The sequence below is a fragment of the Pezoporus occidentalis genome, unplaced genomic scaffold (genome assembly GCF_034315485.1).
Source record: "Pezoporus occidentalis ecotype Australia unplaced genomic scaffold, CSIRO_AGI_Poc_V1 ctg13, whole genome shotgun sequence".
NCBI classification, from domain to species: Eukaryota; Metazoa; Chordata; class Aves; order Psittaciformes; family Psittacidae; genus Pezoporus; species Pezoporus occidentalis.
In genome coordinates this window covers 13,656,191-13,670,818 of record NW_026913103.1, presented here as the reverse complement: position 1 = coordinate 13,670,818, position 14,628 = coordinate 13,656,191, and the positions used below count along the sequence as shown (strand labels likewise).

General features: G+C 37.6%; 1 protein-coding gene across 4 annotated transcripts in view; it reads left to right on the top strand.

Moving 5' to 3' along the window:
* The window catches only part of MMS22L (MMS22 like, DNA repair protein), a 92,244-nt gene that overhangs the window by 72,005 nt on the left and 5,611 nt on the right, over window positions 1–14,628 (top strand). For all 4 annotated transcript variants that reach the window (XM_062608439.1, XM_062608441.1, XM_062608438.1 and 1 more), the window contains exons 17-21: window positions 1,338–1,480; window positions 2,242–2,384; window positions 2,539–2,698; window positions 4,438–4,607; window positions 12,466–12,677. In XM_062608439.1, coding sequence (XP_062464423.1) covers window positions 1,338–1,480; window positions 2,242–2,384; window positions 2,539–2,698; window positions 4,438–4,607; window positions 12,466–12,677 — 828 coding nt within the window. The remainder of the gene's footprint in view (window positions 1–1,337; window positions 1,481–2,241; window positions 2,385–2,538; window positions 2,699–4,437; window positions 4,608–12,465; window positions 12,678–14,628) is intronic.

The following is a 14,628-nucleotide window of genomic DNA, read 5'->3' as shown; positions in this document are numbered from 1 at the left end:
AAAGGACCATTTGCCATGATTCTGGCAGATAGTAGTTGTTCTTGCCTTTCTTAAGGATTAGGGGCATATTGCTCTCTAGTTTTAGAAAGATGCCTGAGTGGCTTACCTACTAATAAGCAAGAGAAATGAGAGATGAGACTACAGCAGGAAATGATTTTGTAAGCCTTTGAGGCGAAGTAGACTAGCTGTGTACATCAAGATTACATAAGGCTGGAATTTTTTATACATTACTGTAAAGAGCATTAAGTCCATAGGCATCCTGTTTTTTTGGTGCTGGAATCTGATTTTCATTTTTTATATTTTATTTGCTTGCATTTGGTCTATTTATTTTGTCCATAGTACCTCAGCGGGGATGTACAGTCAAAATATGCAGTTGATACTGGCTTTAACAAAATGAAACAGAAAGAAAAACTTTATTAATGTGAGAAGCAGAATCCTGTTTGGTTCCCATCTGGAAGCAAGCATGAGTAAAGATTTGGTAGAAAATAAGTAGATTTATATGTACATATATCAAGAAAAAGAGTACAAACATTTTTCATCAAAGTTGAAGCACTTAGGACTGACCAGGGAGGAAATCTCTCACATGAAAGGTGTAGCTATTTGGAAGAAATTTCACTGACCTGAAGCACACACGGAGCTTGTCCAATAGGAACTGGAATCAGGTTGCAGAACAGACCTGCTGTCCATTATCAAGGGGTTTCTGTGGAATTAATGATGTGGGGCTGGTATGCTTTGGAGAAAGTGATCACAGCAGCTGCTCATGGTGGTAAAGGCAAGTAAAGCTTTGGGAATACTGAACAGTAGAGTTCAGGGATTGTGCACTGAGTGTTCATGGTGCCATTGGCTCCAACCTGACACCTGGCTGTGTTTGACTGAAAGTATATGCAGCTAGTTTGCTGAGCTAGCTTTGTCTGAAAGGATGGAGTAGCTAAAGCAGTGTCAATACGAAGTTCATGGTTGATTCAGATAACCATTTCCAGCACCAACATAGTCAGTTTAGATCATATTGTCAAATTACCCATTGTTAGAATAAGCATTTCCCAATGTGAATTTTCCCCTCTGTTTTTATGTAGCAAAAAAACACGTGCATGTATATATATATATATGCTTTTATATTGCCATGTGTGGCATTACCAGATTTATCATGTTCTCTGTATTTGGGCATCAGGATATTGTGAGCAAAGTCTGTAGAGTACACAGAACGAATGCCAGTTGGCCTTTCTGTTGCTTTATTTCTAATTGTTTCTGTGCCCTGTTTCTGTATGTCTGCAGCAAAATGAGCCACTCTGGCACTTTTGTTAGATCTCTACCTTTTTCTTCCTCTTCTACCCATGCAGTGCACTGTGTGAAGCTTTTTCTAGTATGGGATATACATCCTATGAAGCTTTGACAGTACGTTCTTGGTTTCGATGCGTTTTGCAAATGTTCATAGATCAACCAAGTGGTATGCTGGCCAAGACAGATGCTGAGCGAACAGTTGGTAAGTGTTCACATTTCCCTAATGTTTGCAGTAGCGATTCTATATTGCAAAACTGGCAAACATTTTCAGCTAATTACAAAATGTATTTTTGTTTGTATTCCTTTACTTTTACCTAATTACAAAATGTGTTTCTTTTCGCCGCTTGTGCTATTTATTGATAGTTTGCCTGCTCTGCATATGACAAATTTATCACAAACAAAGATAAAAGAGCTGTTTCCTTGGAAGCAAAGAACAAAAACTTGCTCCCAAGGAGACAAGCTATTTCCCCCCATGGAGAAACTGCTCTGAAAAAAGTGAAAATCTGAAGTAAATAGTCAGAAATCATGCTGTGAATGCCCTAAAAGAAAAAACAAGGGAAAAAAAATCAGTTGCAATTAATTCTTCCCTTTTTTGTATTGGATATTTTGGTTTCTTAGAGCAATACTTAATCACTTGTATAAAACAGTGCAGTTCTGTTTATCTGTGGAATACATCTTCCAGTGACTGTTTTTCATATACATTTTGTAGACTTTGAAGAAAGCCATCAGTGAAATTAAAGACTTTGTTATCCATACTTAAAACTATTAATTCTCTTATAACTGTATTAGAAAAATAACTAGTTTGGACACGCATTCTTTGTCTAGAGAGGTGCACTCTGTTGCAGAATCCTTGTATTTTAGACATTTTGAAAGCATGTTTCATTTTATTATTTTGGGACTAAGATAAATTGGAAAGCACAACTGTACGCTGTATTTACTGCTGTGCTGTCTTGTAACAACCAGGGAAAGCCTATACGGAGCAGCTGACTGAAATGACAAGACTGATCTCCAAGCTCTCAGAAGTACAAAACATTCTTTCAAAGGGTCATGTAGAAGAGTCAGTTTTCAAGCAAGACCCTAAAAATGCTCTTGTACAATTCATTAAGGTACTGTATATCTCTGTTAGCCTCACAGGACAATTTTAGTAAAAAGGAACTTTCTCTCAGATTTTTGCATGTACAGAAAGAAAATAATTACACAAACTTCATAAGAAATGTAGTGATTTCATTTGTATTTATTTCAGTGTTTTTGTTTTCTCAGGCTGTTGGTAGAACTTACAGCAGCCTTCAGACACTCCCTGAGAAATCTGCCATGGTAGCAAAGACTCTGGAGTATTTAGGTGATGTATTAAAGAATGTAAAACCTTACCTGAAAGTAAAAGGACCTCCGGAAGGTCTGCAGCTTACATATTGGATCGTAGGTAATTATTTTGCAACCCATGTTAGGAAATAGTTTTACAGAATCAATAAAATGTGAGTTTTTATATTTTTATATATATCATAATTATATACATATAATATATACTGTCCACTTTAATGGTTTAAAAAAAAGTCACCAAGATGTTAGTTAGATATTTAATTTTCTTCCACTGATTTTCTTTGGGTTTTATCCTGATATCTAATCTCCTTGTGTTTTTTTTGTTGTGTTGCTTTGTTTTTAATTATTCCTGTAAATCAATATTTAAGATGTTTTCATGTCTTTTACTACTGAAAACTACCTGGTTTCCCTAAACAAAACCAGAAACAATCACGAGGCTTTCTTTTTAGTAATGAAAACATAATGAAGGTTTAAAAGACAAAAAAAGCCCAATTGGGTGTAATTCAGTTACTTCTTTGCCTTCTGTGGGCTTGTTAAATTATAAAGATAGAGCAAGAAATTTATCAAATCTAAACACCTCCCTCCTGTGTTCAGACCGTCTTCTGCTGCCCCCTGCATCACAGCAGTGATAGCAGAAGGAGTACTTCTAGCTGGAATGAGCACATTTCCTTCAAAGCAGGCAGTTTTAACAACATTATTGGAAGTATTGTTAAGTGATTGTTCTCTTTCTCTATTATTGATCATTGTCTTTTCTTTCACTCCACAAGATTAATGTTGCTTAGCCTTGGTTTTAGGGATGGTAATGAATGACTTTTATAGACTAATAATATCTTCTCAGTTTTGCTCTTTCATTATTTTCAACGTCTTAAGCATATTTTCTTAAATACTACTTTTGCTCTTTCATTATTTTCAACGTCTTAAGCATATTTTCTTGGGATACTTCTATATTTCCAACCCAGCAAACATTTTCTTGCTTCTAATTAAATCTAAAGTTAATAGGAATCTTGTTTTATTTAATCTGTATTTTGAATATGAACACTCATATGATATATAGAGTTATTTCCTCAAGAAAAATTATATTTCACCTGCATTAAAGTTATTCATCAAAGTTAGGGTATTTACATATCAATGTCTTTTTACTTTTTTTTTTGCAACTCGAAAGGACGATCTTAAAACCAGCTCAGAGCTATATACGTGAGAAGTTAATGTGTTGAAAACAAGAAAGATGCTCTTTGAGGTTCTCATTTTGTGAATTAGGAGTGACAAAGGTCTGGAGAAACCATACTGGTTTAAAGGAGTTGGCTGCCCCACATTCTTTTTAGCCTCCTGAATTAGATGCATTAAAGAGATTTTGAAAGATATATGTTTTCCTAACATTGAATTGCTGTGTGAGTAGCTGCTGATATGGCCACAGTGTTAGATAAATGTGAAGGGAGGGCAGAGGCAGTGTCACTCTGAAAAATGCAGTGAACGCAGACAGTAAGGTAAATGTTTTAAGTGCATGTGTGCTGATTGCAGTAGTGTCATGTATCAAGTTTAGTTAATTTTTCTGCATGGGTGTGGGAGGCTATCCTTTCTTCAGCATTACTACAGCAGCTTCACTTCCCTGGAAACTTGTATTGCATCAATTTAGTACTTTCATTTTGCTGAACTGTAAATGGACTTGGGTTATCTTGACTGGGATTTTTTAAAGGAATACCATGGAATGAGTGCATGGGACTTAAATTGCTTTGGGATTTCTTGCAATTTTGGGGGTTGGGTTTTGTTTGTTTTGGTTTGGGTTTTGTTTGTTGGTTTGGTTTGGTTTGGTTTTGTTGATTGTTTGTTTGTTTTTCCCAACAGGTTGTCTGGTAAAGTTCTGGGCACCAATACTGGCTACTTCCAAAGCGCAGCAACTCTTGTTCCGCATTGTGGATTGCTTACTGCTGCCACACTCTGTGCTCCAGCAGGACAAAGAGCTGCCTGTGGCTTTGCTGTCTTCCATTCAGGAAAGCCTACCTCTTTATCTTCAGGTAAATGTCTGAACTCTGTTATCAGCAGACAAATGTGTCTTCAGGAAAAGATTCATATTGCAAAAGATGTTTTCTTTTTCCATAATCAAAACAAACGTTGACTGAATTTAAAGAAGCAGCAAGAAGAGCTTTTTCTTCTTGGAGAATTAGAAGGAAAAATGCCACCCTTTCCTCTTGTTGCATGCAGTTAGGCTGTGGTACACTCCAGAGCTTCTAGTCTAATTGCTTTATACGTAAAGCTTTTAGCCAACCTGCTGTTTACACTGGTCTGATGTGACAGATTTCTGAAGCAATGGATCAAATAATCTTAGTATGTAGCAAGACACTAGTTGAGATGACAGAGCAAACAGATGTTTTAAATCATCCTTGACTTGGCTAACTGTGGATAATTAAAGTTGAACTGCTTTTTTTTTCATTGCCCTTAGGAACAAAAGAAACTTCTCTGTATGTCATGACACTGTTTTATCTTAATAGTTTGAGAATATGTTTTCCTGAATCAAGTTCCTGCTGCTTACACTTACATGACTAAAGCCTTGCCTGTTATTCCTCCTATTCTTCCCTCAACTTACCTGTCACTCTTGAAACTGTGAGGCTTGTAGAAAAAGACTAAATCCTTCTGGTGAGGAAGAGAAAAGAATATTTTTTTAAAATAAATGACATGTTTTTCCTTGTAAATCCCTGGGTCTTCTTTGCTTACTATTTTCCATTTCCTCTTAGTCTTCATTTTGATTGCAGTCTTAACTGATCGTTTTACAGGATTGTATTGTGAAACAACGCAGGGGTGACAGTCTAAGCATCCCTTGGATTTATTCCTTTAAAAGTTGCACTGTGATCGATGGCATGTCACATGGAAGTGAAAATGATTATATAATGATGTGCAAAATATGACTTTCTTTGCTGCTCTGTAGGTATTTTCAGAAGCTTTATACATGTAGGGCCATCTGGACACTGGTATTACTACAGAGTGTGACTGTTTGCTAATTTAGGATTTCAGTTGGAGAGCACTGTTTCTCTGTAGTCTGCACATACGGATGTAGAGTTAAGATGAAAGCACTCCAGTTGTTTTGAAGTTCAAGTGTTGTGGACCTTTGTTTCCTGTTTTCTTTGCCAGTCTCTGACTTCCTGACCTCACTGTCCTATTCTTCAGCAGTCTGGTGCGTAGTCCATGTGTTTTCCGGCTAAGCTAAGTGATCTTACTGGCCAGATAGTTTATTTTAGACAGTTGCTACTTCTAGAAAACAAGTAATTCTTTAATTTGACAAAAGCTTCCGGGGAAAGAAGACAAAGAGGAGAAGACTTTATTTTTCCTGTTTCAATGTGGAACTTCTACATTTTATGAATTGTTTGTATTTACAAAGTTGCAACATTTTATGAGCTTCAAAATGCTTCATTCATTCCAAAATACTTTCTTCCCCTTTAATTGGGACGTGGAAAAATTCCAGTTTAGAATCAACTTGAAAATATTTTAATATCAGTTTTAAATTCTCTTAGGACTGCTTCTGAACTCCTTTGAGATCAAATGGATTGTAGGCAATCTCTGACTTCTCAGGTTATCGTTTCACAGTTGGCTTCAGCTAAGTTGACTTAGGGCTAAATTCATTCCCTTCCACCCTCATGTGCATTCCCAATATAATTTGCTTTAATGGTTCTCTGATTAGCAAATTGTGAGCTGATTCAACTTGTAACTAGCCCATGAAACAAACAAACAAACTAAAAACAACCCCCAAACCAGAAAACTGATAAAACACTGTATGTGGGAGGGAAAGCTTATAAACGTGATGGGAGGAAAGGTAGAGAACCAGCATCCTCTGTTAGTAATCCCACCTTGACTAACTTAAACTACTGGCTCTTCATCAGGGACTGCAGTGATAAGACAAGGGGTAACGGGTTCAAACTTAAACAGGGGAAGTTCAGGTTAGGCATAAGGAAGAAGTTCTTTACTGTGAGGGTGGTGAGGCACTGGAATTGATTGCCCAAAGAAATGGTAAATGCTCCATCTCTGGCAGTGTTCAAGGCTGGGTTAGACAGAGCCTTTGGGACCATGGTCTGGTGTGAGGCGTCCCTGCCCATGGCAGGGGGGGTGAAATTAGGTGATCATAAGGTCCTTTCCAACCCTATTCTATGATTCTATTCTATAATTCTATGGTGAAATGCATGATCAGACTCTCCTTGGGTGGCTGCCCTGGGTCTGGTGCCCATTCATGGAGGTGGAGCAGTGATGTTTTAGTGCAGGAGCCTTAATTCATCCACCCTAATGTTAGACAAACATTGGTTTATAGCTCTGTCCCTGTTAATACTCCACTTTACAACTTAATTCCTTGGCAGTTACATGAAAATAAAGAAATAGGAATTTGGACACCATGCAAAATATCTTGTTATGCATGCAGATTCGTTATTCATAGTCAGAGCATAAAAGCACTTGAGTAGCATTTCTACTCAGAGGTCTTTTTGATTCTTTTTTTTCTTTTGCCAGCCTTCTGAAAAGTTCTGGGCTTCTCCTCAATCTGCTTTTCTTGTCCTGAATTCTCCTTCTTCAGCTCCTTCATCCTGGGCTGCTCCTCCTTTGCCAAGAAAAACTCCTTAAATATTCAGAAAACATAATTCTGCAAGCAATGGTTTGCAAAACTTCCCTCTTTCCAGAGCTTTTAGTAACTAATCTTAATGTGGTTTATTTGACCTTCTTATGTGGGTTTTGAAAGTATTTGAGATCAGTCTTACTAGCAGGTAATTAATTTCACACATTTGTTGATGCAGCAATGGTATGAAATCCTACAGAATTCCTGAATTGTGTAGAAAAAGATTCCCCAGTCACATACCCTGTGTAATGGTAATGCAACTGGCCACATAACTTGGGCAGCAGGATATAAAACAAGGATAATGTTGTCACTGTACTAAACTGTGAGAGAGCATTGTCTTTGTTCATCACCCTGTAATGAATACCCTTTAATTGTCACCCTACAATTGTTCATCTTTTAGGACATCGTAGGAAGCTCCTTCTCCCCCAACAGCACTGTTTATTGCTATTTTCCCAATTCATCAAAACTGGTGACTCTGTCTCACCTTTCTTCACCACCCCAAACCTACACATTTATTTTTAATAGCTCAAAATTAACAGGCTTTGTTTAATTTCAAATTTGTTTAATTAACAAGCACAAATAATTGTCAAATGCACCAGCCATTGCATTTCTCTCTCCTCAGTTCACACTGACTGTATTTACTTGTTATGTTTGCGTTTACTGTATATATAAATTTGGGCTATACAGGTCTGCCTTTTGACAGCTCTTGGGCAACTGGGCTGTTCTCCACTGTACATTGAGCTTATCTAGAAGTTTCCTTCAAACTGAGTCACCGATGTTGCCTTGTCAAAATAGCTTAGTTCTAGCAACTTTTAAACTGGTATTTTTTCTTTCTTGCCTACAGGGTTACTGTCTGGCTGTTACTTCTTTCACTTGCATCTGTTTAGATAATATTTGGTGACCTATGAACAATTTTGTTGGGATACAGTATCAAATTTGTCCTCAGAGTTGATTGAATAATGGACTTTAGAATGTAGAACATCAATAACATGAATGAACAGCCATTTTATAATTTTATGGAAGTGTTCTTAAATATGAGATAGTGAGACGTGTAAAATCTAAGACTGGGTATTTTGCCACTGTAAAAAGAAGTTGAGTTGATTTGTGTAATAGTGGATTGCTGAAGCCTACCATGGGAAATTTCAGACTGAGATTGCGCTTGGATGGATTTTTTGGGGAATTATTTTAAGGAATTTTAGGACATATTTATCAGTAATATGGAAAAGAACAGAAGCGATGTACAGGACTTATTTTGGAGAAGAAATAATAGTTTAAATATGTCTTGTAGAATACGCTGTGGGTACATGGAATAAGCGTAATATACATAATGATGGGAAAGGTAAGATACCCTGCTTGATTTATCAGCATTGATCCTGTCCAAATACAGATGGTTGATTGCTGTCTAAATACAGGAGAGTGTTGAAAGAGCTTAATTCTAAGTAGTGCTTGGCACATACATTTTCCAGTGATTTTAATGGGTCTGTGCAGGCTCAGCGGTTGTCAGAGATCAGACCTTAAAAGCCCTCCTGTGAGCCACATCTGTGGTCCGATATTTGAGCAAGCTTATTAATACATTTTGTGAATTATAGTATGTGTTTAATAGGAATTGTACAACATTAATTGGCGAACAGCAGATTTATTCCAACAGCGGGACTGATATTATAAGTCATCATTAGATAGCTTGGCATTTCTGCAGTGAATAGTTCCAGTAATCCATACTAATCGGTTCTTCGCTCTCCACAGGTGATTTACAGATATATGGATAAATCAGAAGAAAGAGGCAGCTCTGGCCACAAAAGGTTCCTGCAGTGAGCACACACAGGAGTCAGTTGCCTTTCTGCTAAAATGAGGAGCAGATGTTGTCATGCCCCTCTGCTCCCCTTAAAAATTCTTTGGTTTTTTTTTTCCCTTCTCTTTTTAACCTTAGAAGATAGATAAAGAACATAGTTAAGAAAAGGAGAGCGGCTCTATCAAGCCTTTAATGTCCATCTGCTTTGTAGGGATTGTCCTAGGGGTCAGATGTGACTGATTTCAGATCTCTGGTCCAGAACTGCAGTCCCGTAGCATGTGTTTCTTTTCTGTCTGACATGAGCAGTAGCTTCCTTCATCTCTGTTAATTACTGGTGGGATTAAAAAGAAGAAAGTTCCATGTTATTTCCTTCTAATCACATCCCTGGCCAGCACTGCCTGCGATGTTTTGCCATTATACTCGGAGATTTGCAGCTACTGTGCAGTGTTGGTAATTTATCCCTTGTGCCACTTGGAATATGGCATGGTCAGACCTTGTGCAGGTCTGTTGCTCTTTGCGCTTTGTAAGAAAAAGGAGGAGTCCAAAATACAGGACATGGTGTTGAGCTATGGGCTTTCTTGTCCAAAAGAGAAACCCAAGTTCTTTTCTGGAAACTTCTAGGGGACAGTAGAAACATCAGAGTCAAATGTGTGATGATTCTTCCCTGAAGACCTTTGGTGCTGTGGATGTGCCCTTCCTGTGTGAGGACTGATGTGTGGATTTTTCTGCTATGTAGAAGAGAAGGGTTTTTTTGCTTAGGGGTGTTTTTCTGGTTCCTAACGAAAAAGCAGGCAACTTTTATCACTGGAAAAAAGAACTGAATTAATATCTTGGAAGCTGTTAGTGCTAATCTTGTAACTTTCATTAAGAAAAAGTTATGAGGATCCTTCTTCAAGTGAGAATTTTGTTATTACTATGTAGCTTTAAAAATAAGACCTTTTTTGGATGGCAGCATCTCTGCCTGACCCATCAAAAAGGAACCTAGAATCTTTCCTAAAGAAAAGATTAGCTTACAGAAAAAAAAGGTGTTTTCTTTTTTAATGTTTTTTTTTACAAGTTAACAGCTCTCCTCACAGGATTTCAAGAGCCCTCTCAATCCTCATCGGACAGCTAAAGCAAAAACATCACTAGTTAACTTGTGTCCTTTCTTAACTCTCTAGTCAAGAAGAGTATCTGTCAGTAATCATCTTGGCAGTGTGTTGTTTTGTTGGTGGTGGGTTTTTGTTTGTTTTGATTTTCCTTTAATCATTTCCTTCTTTTTCATATTACATCTCTGCCAATCCCCTGCCCCCAGAAATTAGAATCAGTTTACTTCAACTCGGAAAATGAAAATGCTTTTACAAAGGGTCGGGCTAGGTTTGTTGCTCCATCTTCAATTGAAACTATTGGAAGATCTGCAAAAATTATTCAGTGTTCCTTCAGATAACCTAAACTCTAATATTTTTTGCTATTTATTGAACCTTTTAAGGATAATTTGGATCATTTCTTAAAAATAGTAACTCTTATTATTTAATAATAACTGATTTCTTCCCTCTTTTCTTGACACTGTGTGGCATTTGTTGATCCTCAAATTGAAGAACTGTCTCAGTAATTATTGTTAGTTCTTCATAGGTGTTAATGTTCTTCATGTATTCCTACAGGTGTCTGCTGTCAGGTTGTGATGTTCTTTGTGTCCCTTTTATCAGATAGATTCATACTCTTTCTCACAGATTAACTCAGTCTAAAGAGTGCCAGTTCTGATTTTGGGGCAGTGGAATATTTTCTGTCTTTTTCGAAGTGCTGTACTGTAGAAAGCACAGGCAGCAACTCTTCTTCGTGCCTGCTGCAACATCTTACTGAAAACACCAAACACTCAGCTTTACATACTAAATAATCTGTCATCTCTAATGGTCTGGGCCTGCTTGCCAAGCAGTGTTTTTAAGAAATCTGATATAGTAGCAGCTGCTTTTCCCTACAAAATTTTGCCGCATGTACACAAAAGGAGAAGAGAACCTGAACTGTTGATCAAAGGCCCAGTTCAGGAAGTGTGGCTTTTATCGTTGGGACTCAGCAAAATTACTCGGGAGCTCTAAAATTATGGGAAGTTAAACCCTAACCAGACATGTCCATATTCAAGAGGGGCGCCTATAGCAAGTCTTCAGGCACGTCCTGAAGCACCTCATTCCTTGAAAGCTCATATTTCCTGTGTTCGTTTACTGTAGAACCAAAAGTGGGAACTGCCCATTTCAAGGAAGTGCCAAGAACACCCTTAGCTATGTCTCAGCCTGCTTTTTTTTCTGAAAGAATTATTCTGTCATGTTCATGCAGATAAGTGTAAATGAAAATGTTTTTGGGGAGGGAGTCCCACGTGAAAAGCTACAGAAATACTGCTTGTATTACAGCTTGTCGTGAGCTATTCATTCCTTCATTAGGGGAGTTAGCTTACCTCAGCAAGCACCAATATTCAGGCAGGTACTCCTCCTACCACAACTGGAGTCTGAATTGCAGTGCTAGTGGGAGTTTGAAGTACTGTTGAAGTTGCCGCCTAGGGAACTCTATGCTTGAACTTCTTTTATGCCATTATTCTTGTTGGACAAAACTACTGTGGAAACTGAATTCTCAAGAGGCTTCTGTTTGTGCCGCTGACAGTGACCCTTCTGATAGGAGATCACTGCAGGTTTTTATTTTTTCTTAGTGATTTGTTCTTCTTCCTTTCAGCAATCAAAGGAAGGGAAGGAAACTCTTAACTTTCACAGCAGCTTGTACCAGTAACAAGAATACTCTTTTTTCAGAGGTGTACCATGTGTATGTGGTATAACTACAGGTAGTGTTCAGCTAGGCACTTTCTGGGCAAGCACTTTCATTATAGATTTCTCTTTGGATCAATATAGCTTATATTGAATAAATGACAGCAAATTTAGCCCTGTCTTAAACAGATATAAAAAAAAAAACTCTAAATCCTTTATAAATGGTGCCTAATTTACTCTAATTTGTTCATGCTATGAGCAAGATTTTTCTTGTCAGACCACGATTCTAAGTGCTTATTTTTCTGCTATGTCATTCCTGCAAAAATTTCACATAGTGCTTTACAAACAGATGAGGTATTCTCTCTCTCTCCCTTCATAAATCTTACCTGACTAATGTACTTTCTTAGACCACGTACAGGGTTGAAAAAGAAATTAGGAGCTCTTGGGCACAGGGGTGGTTTCTCAGGTCTGAAATGTCAAGGTTTTATTTCAAATTTGAAGGGGAGCTTGCGTGTCCCAGAGCTTTTCTTTCAATGTATTAATTGATCTAGTACAAGATTTTGTTTTCTTTGCAAGTCTTGCCCTGGCTCTCTCTTCCTATGTGGACTATCATATCTGCAGCAAATTACTGATGCTTGTTTGTGTTTGTGCAGCAGTTTACAGCGTGTGTATTTACCTAACTTTAACAACTTCTGTTGTTAAATAAAGATTTATTCAAAAGTATTGTCAAAAATTTATTTCTCATTTTCTGACATTTTCCTCTACAGGGTCTGTCTTTTATATGCTGCCAGTCCCAAACACAGGGTGCCTATTTAAATCAACTGCTTGGGAGCATTATTCAGCATTATTTTGGACGATTTCTCCCTTCCTCTCCGTCTGTGTTTGGAGCCAACCAGCATCCAATGCTGACTGCTTTATGCAGTTCCCTTACAGCTGCCCAGATGCTCCGTCTACGGAAGACCACTCTGCATGTCATAAAGTAAGGACCACTGAAGTAAAAAAACATCACTTATTCAGATCTCACAAATAGCTGAGGGGAAAGGGAATGCCACTGTTTTCTTCTCAGTTAACTGATAGTTTGGCTGTGGGAAAGGCTTCCAAGTTGCTGGGTAGGGAGCAAAGGAAAGACAACATGTATGCATCAGGAGAGTAAAAGTGGGAAGATCTGGTGACCAATGGAGAGTGCCATTGAGGGTAAAGATCCTGGACTAAAAGAAAAAATGTCACATGGGATCACATGGAAAGCAAGTATTTTTCTAGAAAAGTTACACTGCAATATACATCATCATATATTTGTGTCTCAGGCTGTATTTAATGTCACAGGGTTGCAGTGCTTACAGTTGGAAAAGAGAAATGCAGAATTTGGTGTGTGGGAATGAAGAGGAAGATGTAAAGGCAGGGAGACAGTACTTGTCCACTGTGCTGTCACTACTCGCACGATGTCAACAGCAGCTCTAAATGCTGATTCCAGGCTGCTGAAAGGCTAAAGCTTTGTTTTATATAATGCAGAATAGGGAGCAAGCTGTACTTTTTGTCTATGTTGGGAGAGGAGTTAAACCCCTTCAAATATACGGTTACTGCTTTTATCCATGGTAATTGTATTTTTGTTTGTCAAAGAGTCTGTATACATATTGATTAAAAGAATTTCAGTGTTGATCTTAGGCAAATATGATAAGGAATCCTGTAAATAAAGCCTGTATTATCACTTATTATGGGAATGAATTTAGATTTTGCAGTCTTAGTTCTGATGTGTTTTAAGTTATGAACACTCAAACTTCATCATCTTAATAAACTTGGTTTGAATGTGTGCATGCATGTGTGGGTTGAGAGTGGAAAGAAAGTTCTGAAACTGTAATGGCACTTGGTAACATTAAATGGCACTTGGTAAGACATTAAATGTTCCTTAGTGATCTGGGGAGAATCTTAGAACTGAGCAGCAGTCTGATTTACAAACTATTGGGTGGCCAGGAGGCAGCCACTAGGTCTATATGTAAATACATACAGAGTTCACTAGCCATATATAAAAATATAGGAGTGTTACAACCTTCATTTGCCAAGTTATACCAGTGCTCTGAAGCTGTGCAATGAAATACTCAGAACCCTGAAAGTCAGGTTTCTTTTGAAAGTCCTAGAAGCACTCCTCACTTTTAACAAGGATGGTGGTTTTTGATGCATTGCTCGGTAAACATGCATGCCTTGCTTGAGTATTGGTAGTACCTAATATTCAGTATCTGAAAAGGTTTTTTCAAGGTTCTGGGAGTACTCTTGCTAACTGATGCATAAATGCCATGTTCTTTTTACATGCGTTCTTCTCTCCTAAATGCTTCAATTTAAACTTACTGTCTTCAGATTTCAGTAGTTTGTAGTGTGAAATCAACAGTAGTTCAGATTCTTGTATTCTCTTGCAGAAAAATATCAAATCAAGCTGTTCAAATTGGAACACTTGCTATGCATGAAGTCAAAATTTGCTTTTCTTGCAGGTTAACAGGTCACCTTTTAATATTTGGGACAAATTTTATACCGGAGATGACTGTGTTAATTCTGGAGGAGCAAAAGCAAACATTGGCTTTCCTGTTACAACATACTGTTGACAAAAATAAAATAACAGTACCAGTATAACAGCAGAGCTGTTACCACAAGTTGGGTTGTGAGTTGACAAAAGCACATAAAACTAAATAAAGTAGTTGAACAACAGTTGTATTTTGGATGTCATTTTAGGGTATTAGAATCTTGATTCCTCCCTTTACTCAATTATTCTATGAAGCTTTTCTATTTTAACTTTTGCAGTCAAACTTAGCTTTTTAAGTATAACTGATAGCTGTTATTTCTTACTTCCCTCTCCATGGAAGTCAGAAGGCATCGCTGTCCTCTGATATATTGGGAGTTATTGCTAAGACTAAGACAAAGAAGCCATTATTTGGGCTTAGATA